This window comes from Histoplasma capsulatum, assembly GCF_000150115.1.
Source record: "Histoplasma capsulatum G186AR genomic scaffold supercont2.15, whole genome shotgun sequence".
Classification (NCBI taxonomy): domain Eukaryota; kingdom Fungi; phylum Ascomycota; class Eurotiomycetes; order Onygenales; family Ajellomycetaceae; genus Histoplasma; species Histoplasma capsulatum.
The window spans coordinates 627,577-636,714 of NW_025544815.1; the positions used below are offsets into that span (position 1 = coordinate 627,577).

Consider the following 9,138-nt stretch of genomic DNA (forward strand, 5'->3'; position numbering starts at 1 on the left):
CCCCCCCCCCCCCCCCCTCTCGCGACGTTAAACTAATACATAACATACATACATACCTCTCTCCCAGCACCAGTCAACACAGGGCGAAAACCCCGGCCATCCATAACAGAGCCACTAATAAAGCTCTAATGCAGTACGTTTTGTGCAACCCAAAGCTTGGGTTTTTCAATAGCTAATCAGGTCAGGGGATGTCCATGTAATTTCATCACAACAATAAGGTACCCGCCATATTCTATGGTATCCTTGCACGGCTCGCGCTGGAGCAGGCATCAACCTGGGCTCTCCAACAAGTGCAAACCATGACGCATCTTTGGTTTAATCAGGGCACGGAAGCGCCTGTTGTTCGGCTTTTGCTTTACCTTTCATTCGTCAGAGGTTGCATTTCTTATAATCGTTTCAAAATGTTCAAAATCCTGCCTGTATTTCCAATATAGAGAAAAACTCAAGTGTTGCGCCCGAAGGAAGAAGAAAAACTTAAAATAAAGACGGATATCAAACACTTAACCGCAGCAACACTCCTGAGCCTATTAATATCAATCATCATTAAAGAAATATCAAACAGGCAATTCTCCACCTCTCCCTCTCCTCCCTCCGGCCGTTCCAATGAACACTAGCAGTCTCTTCAACGGTGGTCCCACCACAGGCACAGACCCCACGAATCCACTTAATGTAACCAAAAAGTCCCCAAATAGTACGAAGAGACCGTATAATTCGACGCAGAATCCCGTCAGCGGCCAGCGGAAGAGGATTAGCAGGATTCCTAGCACGAAAGTTATGGTTCCTGTGAGTTTTTGGCGGCGAGCAAAGAAGGAGAGGGTTTTGGACGGGCCGAGGATCAAGGGGAGGCCGATTAAGAAAAGGATCTGTGAGGGATTGGTTAGATGTATGTGTTGGGGGTGCTTGATTTTTAGTTCCGGAAGGGCTTGTGTTAGTTGTCGGCACGTACGTTTCCCATGGCGAGGCTGGAAGAGTAATTAGTTAGTGAATCCTTTTATCGTTGTGCGGGAGTGGGTTAGGGGGAAGGGGCATACAGCGATCGATCAAAAAACATCATAATGCCCAAAAAGAGGAATAACGCCCCTATATATTAAAAGGAGGTCTCAGACGGAGTGGATAAAAAATGTCTTTTTTTTTCTCTCTATTTGTGCTCATTTGGGGCTCCAAGAGGTTGATAGTGATGGTTCGTCTGTAATCGCCAGTCGGAATTGGTTGTGACTGGTGGGAAGAAAGGAAGGGAAATCGTAGATATGCTTCACATACCGCCAGAACAAAACACCACCCCAAACTCTACGTTGAAGACATTGCTGTTAATAAATGTGTATCACTGAAGAATAGTAAAACGAGAAGAATCGAAGAAAACTCCCAGAAGTAAAGCAGAACCCAGTCGCTCCAGGATATCAAATACAAGGCAAAATAATCTAATTATAAGAGAACTCACTCTGCATATCTGATAACCACATCGTCGGCATATTGGCGGTTATATTTTTATATTTTCCCTTCGGAAGGGCTACTATCCCTTTTCTTTCCCGCTGCCCGTGGGAGGATAGATAGTTATAGGTAGAGCGTATTCTCAGCTCTTCTTCCGGCGCATAGCACGCTTTGAGCTAATGATGGCAATATATGGTATAAATAACGACCGACGATAGAATAGGGTTAAGAGGAGGTCGGGACTGGACTCGGAAGTTTATTGGACTCGAATGGTGTACCGGGGACTTTCGGTGCGCGCGGGGGGATGGGTAGTCATACGGATAGGCGCGTGGCTTCACATTGATCTCTGAGAATTGTGAGCAACAAGACAACAGGGGATCGGAGGTATATAAATTATTGACTGCTAGGAAACGCTGAATAAAGGAGAGACAGTTTTGGCGTGCAGTGAAAAGGTTGTATTCATGTGAAAGTATCAGACTGCGTTTGCGAAGATAACGTACTGAATGCGGTTCATATGGCGAAATCAATATTAAAACATCAAAGCAGCGAACATGGGAAGTGAGGGTATTGAATTGTATAGCAATTAGAAGCTGTTGAATTAAATTTTTGGGATTATTTATTTTATTTCTTCTGTTATTCGGTTTCTAGAATAAATCGCAGCGCGGCTGCGGCTAAGCCAACTGGGCTATTTGCCAGCAAATGATTGGCCATGGCGCCGAAAATAGCCGCCTCTAGCAACAGCGCCAAATGAAACACAAAAAACTTTGCAATTTTTTCATCTTTGTTTTTCAAACAGTCGCCTGGTGAAATGGACTACAGAATGAAAAAGACTATGTGCCATTGAACCACACTCTTGCCTTAATCCTGTCTTTAAAAATGTGAATCTGAAAATGAAACGTCTTTCTTCATTGTCGAATGAAAATAAGTGGTTGGCAGATCCTATCTGCACTCATAAACAATTGGCTAATTTAAATATTCACATCTTGTCTACTCTTGCATCATAAAGTATACATCTCTTGCAAACCTATTGTTATTCCCCCTTCATCCTTACCAAAGACATTCCTCATTTTCCATCCCTTTTACCATCCCCAACCCAGCCCGCCACGGCCACAGTTGAGTCTATGCCACTGTAACTGCCATCCCCCATGGGACGGCGGTAACGCGTCGGATTTTCTGCATTTATTATCATTTATATGTGCAGGCGGAGATCAAAACTAAAGGTCACGATTAAGCCGGAGCGCCACAAATTTGAACCCCAGCTCGAAAGGGGTGGGGTGGGCTGCGTGGGGCTTGACTTTGATGGCCTAACATCTGATTTTTATTCCGGTCGGATTTCCTCTTGATGGAGAAGAATTTGCTGTCTCTAAAATATATAAATAATATCAGTATAATCAGGAAGAATCGAATATTACCCTTGTCTGTTTTGATGACACTAGACAATCACCACGTACCTTTGGTCCCATCCATAGTGAAATTGAAGAACCATGCGTCCCATTCAGATAAGAAAAAAGTATCCATTAATACCATAAAATCCCCCTACTTCAACACAACATGCGCCCCGCGCACCTCCAAATAACTCTCAGCAACCCCCTGTCCCAACGACCTCACAACCGCAAAAACCTCCTTGTCATGATACCGTAATCGGGTCTTCGGATCCGTATACGGCGCCGGCAGGCCCGTGATATCACAGTATCTCTTCTGCGACGACGGGTGCAGCGAGGGCGCTGACTCAATATTCGTGTATGTTACCGCAGGCCCCATTCCATTCGCCATCACACCTCCCATTTGCGCTAGGGTGCGGAAATTCTTCTCCAGTACCAGGGTTGAGAGACTCTGGGCCGCCTGGGCAATGTTGGGTGGTCGTGATGCCGCACCCACATTTACACCTGCACCTATCGCAGTGGCCGGTGTCACGGGAGTGCCGTCACCAGTACCGTTCTCCGTAGCAGGTGTTGCGGCGGCGGCGGTGGTGCTCGATGGGGCGGCGAACGGGGTTGAGGCACCGGAGTTATTCTGGCTTGCGAGAACTGATGCTTCCTTTCGCGAGGTTTCAGAGAGGATTTGTTTTACGTTTTTGTTACGGCGGGCCGAGGGTTTCCAGTGAGGGTTGCGGAAGGGTCGTGGGATGCGGGCCATGTCGAGCTGGTCAAGGAGTTTCTGGTGGGAATCGTCGGCGGCAGAGGGGCGTGGCAGCATGGTTGTGGGTGTAAATCGGGATTGGATGAACGGACTAGGATAGAGTCGTGTATAGTGGTGGAAACAATCAAAGATTGAAGAAGAAGATGTGAATGTAGAAAGGAAAGAATTGCAGATGGAGATGCGATTGCTTGAGCTGTTGGGTGTTTGTCAGGGTTGCAAACATTCGGATAAACAGGGCTTATCAACAAGTCGACCAACAACCCAGAATCGAGCAGAGGACTAGTAGCGAAGAGAGGAGGGAATTGGAACAAGGCCACTCAGTAAGAGACTGCAACGAGAGTCCTTCTCTCTTCTGGTTGGAGGACATCTCTCTATAGACCACAGACCATTGCCACCATGGTAAAACCTCTCTCAGCTACAATACCTTGGAGTTGCATGCTTGCAGATGCTAACCGCAATCCAGGAGAGCCCCCACGAACACCAGCAAAGTCTTCTACTCTCCCGCATCATCTCTAATGTCGTACGTTTCTATGCCTCCTTCATACGTCACAACGGTCTCTCTACGGCCGGACTGTATGGGGGTATATGATGATGTATCCTAATAATAACAAAAACGCTCCAGGAGAAACTCAACGAAGCGATCATGGTATTGAATAAGAATCTGCAGGTGCGTATATCTATTCATATATATATCCATCTATGAAATAGAAAGGGGTTATGCTAATGCCTGTGAATGAGCAGGAAGTCAACGTGCAGAACATGAACGTCGAGCTTGTCGCGCAGATGTTTAAGAACTACCAGTCCAATGTGCTTTTTCATCTCGAAGGTGTGTGTTTTCCGTCCTATGTTTTTGCTTTCGAGAAGATTTCAGGGCTACGATTAGTTGGTTACTTCTGGGTTTGCTAATGCTTGCTCTTCTGTGTGTGCAGCTACGGAGGAGTTGAAGGACCCGGTATAGCCTATGTCGTTGGAAGTTATGGAGTATTTTATACTCTGGTTCGGTTTCACTATGGCGAAATGAAATTATGTGAATCTAAAAATCAGGCAATGGCTTTACGGAGTTGGGAAGGATGAGATTTGTATTGTTTTTCTTTTTCTTTTTTCTCTGGTAGTGGTTCTCATTCCTAGTCACAGCATAAATATATTTCCCCTGTGGGGTATAAATTTAACTGGAAACGGGCGCAGAGTGTATATAGCATCCACGGGATAATTCATATGGCATATGTATATAATACTTAGTTATTTATTTATTGAATATGACATATATTGAGATGTCGACATTGCTGTTGGATACGTTTGACTTGAATATTTCAGAGTGTCGCCGTATAATTTAAATAGTTATTTTATGCATTTATGGTGGTTCTGCCAACCAAAAAGCAAGAAACCAACTTCAACTGTATTTTTTTATCCATTCGGCTTCACGTCAAACTACCCCAGCCGCCACCGTTAAATCTAACTACTGATTGTAAACCCTACCAGCTCAATTCCTAGGAACCTATCTATGACAATGCGCCCCCATCTCTCTTCTGCAAGCTAGGTTGATCTCCGCCAGACAGCTCTCATCCTCCGCATACCCCCTCCGTCGCCTCATCCATCCCGGTCTCAATGACGATAACTTGTACCCGCATACTTGTCGCCCCGCGAACGGCGGCTGATATTTTTCAGAAAAATGACCCAAAGCCGCCACCTAAGCTTTATCCGGTCCAAGAGCCGCCGTTCAAGGGCTACATGCCCCCTCAGCCAGAGGGCTATGAACAGAGTCGACAGGCAACGAGCTCCAGTGCCATCGTGATTGACAATGGTGCGTATATCTCACTTTTACTGCCATATATGCCATATGTACAATCTAACCCGACTACTTTACTGATATATATATATTGCGTTTCCGTGGCCAGGCTCCTACCTGGTTAAGGCAGGATGGTCCTTTGACAAATCCCCTCGATTCATCATCCCGCCGGTCATGGCCAAGTATCGCGATCGCAAGTTCAACCGGACGTGCCATTTTGTGGGATACGATGCCTACGTCGACGCGACCACGCGCGGCCAGGTGCGGAATGCTTTCGACCCGGGATCAAGTGTCATTGGCAACTGGGATGTCATGGAAGGCGTGCTGGATTATATATTCCTGAAGCTGGGGGTAGACGGGGCGAATGGCGGTGTTGATAGGCCAATTGTTCTAACAGAACCTATTGCTAATCTGGGCTACACGAGGAGAAGTATGCCCCCTGTCCCCCTTCCTTTGGCATAGATATACTTGTCATATGTCGGCTGACGAGCACTAGTGATGAATGAGATTCTGTTCGAATGTTATTCTGCCCCCGCAGTTGCCTACGGTATTGACTCTCTCTTCTCATACCGATACAACCGCGGGACGGACGGGCTCGTGATTTCCTCATCCCACGCTTCCACGCATGTCATCCCCGTTCTCAATTCTAAGGCGCTCTTGTCGAATTCCTCACGGTTGAACTGGGGTGGCCAACAAGCGGCCGACTTCATGATGAAACTATTGAAATTGAAATATCCTACATTCCCGGACCGCATGACGGAGCACCAAATAACGCAATTGGTCCATGAACATTGTTATGTTTCGACTGACTACGATCGGGAGCTATCGAGTTATCTTGATTGGACAGGATTGGAGGACAGGAACCGTGTCATCCAATACCCTTTTACGGAACACGTTGTCGTCGAGAAGACGGAAGAAGAGCTAGCCAGAATCGCAGAGAGGAAAAAAGAAAGCGGTAGACGACTGCAAGAACAAGCTGCGAAGATACGATTGGAGAAGCTGATGAAAAAGGAACAGGAGCTGGAATATTACAAAGACCTACAGCAAGGACTCGCGTCTGAAACCAAGAAGGAAGTAAAGCGTATCCTAGAGGCGGAAGATATGAAGGATGAAGCGCATTTGGAACGCACGATACGTGATCTCGAGAGATCCATTAAAAAATCTCGCAGCAAGGACCTGGGAAATGAGGAGACTGAAGAACAAGAGGAAGCTACCTTCCCGCTGTTAGATGTTCCTGACGAAGAGTTGGACGAGGCCGGCTTAAAAGAGAAGCGTCACCAGCGACTCATGAAATCGAACATCGAAGCAAGACAACGTGCCAAGGCAGAAAAGGAAATGGAAAAGGCGCGTCTGGCCGAGGAAGAGCGGTTGGATAATGAGAAGCGGGAAAACAATTTTGACCAGTGGATCGAAGAGCGGAGGCAGGCTCGCGAGGTATTTAGTGCCCTTACTCCGCATGTTTATACAAGAAACCATTTAGTGACAAATAAAACTCTATAGGCTCTCCTCCAAAAACTGAAAGAAAAAGAACGCCTGAAGGCCGATCTAGGCAACCGCAAATCACTCGCGAGCCAAATGCGCATGAAAACCCTCGCAAACCTCGCCTCCGACACTCCCACCAAGAAGCGCCGGCGTGGCACCGACGACGACACCTTTGGCGCCAATGACGACGACTGGCGCGTCTACCGCACCGTCGCCACAGGACCAGACGCAGCAGGTGCCACCTCCGACGATGACGGCAACGACGAAATCGACATCCCCACCCAACTCCGCGCGATCGAACAGCAGCTCCTGGAGCATGACCCACTCTTCACGGAAAACCACACTCTGGACGCGCAGTCGGACTGGACCAAGAGCCTGATCCACATGTTCCTGCGGGGTCCCTGGCCGTTTGACCCGGAGAGCACGCGCGAGGCGCACCAGCTCCATCTCAACGTGGAGCGCATCCGGGTTCCCGAAACCGTATTTCAGCCGTCGGCGATTGCGGGACTGGATCAGGCGGGTCTTGTGGAGATTGCGGCGGATATTGTTAACCAGCAGCGATTTTCGTCGGGTCAGGAGCGGGCGCGGTTGCTGAGGGATGTATTTATTACGGGCGGCAATTCGCTGTTCAAGGGGTTTGACGAGAGGTTTGCGACAGAGTTCCGGTCGCTGCTGCCGGTGGAGATGGGGCCGGTCCTGAAAGTCAGGAGAGCGGGGAATGCGGTGTTGGATGCGTGGAAGGGTGCGGCGGAGTGGGCTAGTGGCAGTGAGTTTCAGAGTGCGTCGGTTAGTCGGCAGGAATGGTTGGAGAAGGGAGGGGAGTATATTAAGGTATGTTTTATTACATTCCGGGTGTTGCGCTTGCTTTGTGAGTTTGTTGGTTGTTATAGTTGAGAAGCTAACCGTGTGGATGTGATAGGAGCACAATTTGGGGAATGCTTGGAATGCATGGACTTAGTCGTTTATTTTGCGTATTGGATGGTATTTGGAGTATGGGGATGGGATGCAATCAATGGAATGGAATGTAGCTTTAAACACAACGGTGGTAACTATATGAATGAAATGTAATGATACTTCTACGTTGTCATTTCTGAGTCCGTTTCCCTCCCAAGCAGCCGTACTCTCTCAAACAGTCAAACCAGAGAACATGGAATGGGGGTGACGGCCACGGAAGGACAGAAGAGAAATCAAAAGTAATAAAAACAAGTACTTGTTTCCCCCCTCAGTCCATCCATCCAACCTTGCACCGCGATGTCACCGCGATGTGCTCTTTATATCACATCACCTGTTTCCAACGTAAAAACACTCCTTTACGGAATGAAACCCACATACCACTGAACGGGGATTTCGAATCTCACAGGCTTAAGGTGAGTTGAATAGTCGTTAGATGGCGGTTGAAATAGGTGGGGTTAGGAAAGGAGGGGGGTAAAGAGAGCGAGAGAGAGCAAGATAAATAAAGGAAAAAATAAATAGCTGAATAAAGCCAGAGCATCGGTCGAGAAAGTACGACAGAAACAAAAGGATATATTACCACTAAACGCCACAGCAGACGCGCGAAACCGCTCTCTCGCGCACTCGAGAGCTCAACTTAGAAGCCAGCGCTGGAGTTGAGAGCTGGAGGAGGAGACGCGGGGTGATTAGCCCCGATACTAGATACATAGGTACACAGATACACACATGCCTGAGACAGTGAGACAGTGAGACAGGATAGGGGAAAGTGAAACGCAACGGAAAACCTTATAGCAGAGAGAAGAGAACATTTCAGAACAGAAAGATAAACTACCGAGACGGCGGAATTACATAGGATGGGGATACTAGGTAAGTAGGGGAGGGGAGGGTTTAACGGGAACAGATCCCAGGAACAAGGCTAAGGTACTGTCAGATAAAATTAAAGGAAAAGGAGATAATATAATAAATAATAACAATAAGAACAAGGAAGTTAGAAAAAAGACAACGATGAGAAACGGAAAATGGCCATTTTTATGGCGTTCGTATCAGCAGGAGATGGGGTGAGGATAGGAGCAATATGAGACGATTTTGATACGGATGGAGAGGAACAGAACGCGACCGGACCGGGTTCGAACAGAGTAAATCAGAGCAGATGAAGTGAACGGAAAAATAGCCTCCGAACGCCAGGAGGGAATAACAGGGCAAGTCATAAGGGGGGAGACGTGGAGGGGGATGGGGATGGGGATTTTCGGAGCTTGCTGTCTGGTATACCAGTGTATAACAGGACGAATCAGTCATAGGGGGGGAAGGGGCGGGCGGGTATTGGGGATTTTCCCTGTTCTGAGCAACTTGAA

General features: G+C 47.5%; 4 protein-coding genes across 4 annotated transcripts; 2 read left to right on the top strand and 2 right to left on the bottom strand.

The window, feature by feature from the left end:
- Positions 1 to 461: 461 nt before the first annotated feature.
- HCBG_08444 (uncharacterized protein) lies at positions 462 to 955 on the bottom strand (the record flags this gene model as incomplete). The annotated part of the gene is made up of 2 exons (XM_045435493.1): positions 462 to 863; positions 947 to 955. The coding sequence occupies 2 exons, from the start codon at positions 953 to 955 to the stop codon at positions 555 to 557; spliced, it is 318 nt and encodes a 105-aa protein (XP_045283985.1).
- Positions 956 to 2,312: 1,357 nt separating this feature from the next.
- Positions 2,313 to 3,624, bottom strand: HCBG_08445 (uncharacterized protein; the record flags this gene model as incomplete). Its single annotated transcript, XM_045435494.1, has 2 exons — positions 2,313 to 2,791; positions 2,880 to 3,624. The coding sequence occupies one exon, from the start codon at positions 3,622 to 3,624 to the stop codon at positions 2,965 to 2,967; it is 660 nt and encodes a 219-aa protein (XP_045283986.1).
- A 388-nt stretch (positions 3,625 to 4,012) lies between these two features.
- Positions 4,013 to 4,525, top strand: HCBG_08446 (uncharacterized protein; the record flags this gene model as incomplete). Its single annotated transcript, XM_045435495.1, has 4 exons — positions 4,013 to 4,087; positions 4,190 to 4,234; positions 4,309 to 4,393; positions 4,497 to 4,525. The coding sequence occupies 4 exons, from the start codon at positions 4,013 to 4,015 to the stop codon at positions 4,523 to 4,525; spliced, it is 234 nt and encodes a 77-aa protein (XP_045283987.1).
- Positions 4,526 to 4,988: 463 nt separating this feature from the next.
- On the top strand, positions 4,989 to 8,053 carry HCBG_08447 (uncharacterized protein; the record flags this gene model as incomplete). The annotated part of the gene is made up of 5 exons (XM_045435496.1): positions 4,989 to 5,368; positions 5,463 to 5,783; positions 5,850 to 6,787; positions 6,854 to 7,666; positions 7,755 to 8,053. The coding sequence occupies 5 exons, from the start codon at positions 5,173 to 5,175 to the stop codon at positions 7,791 to 7,793; spliced, it is 2,307 nt and encodes a 768-aa protein (XP_045283988.1).
- Between the last annotated feature and the right edge of the window lie 1,085 nt (positions 8,054 to 9,138).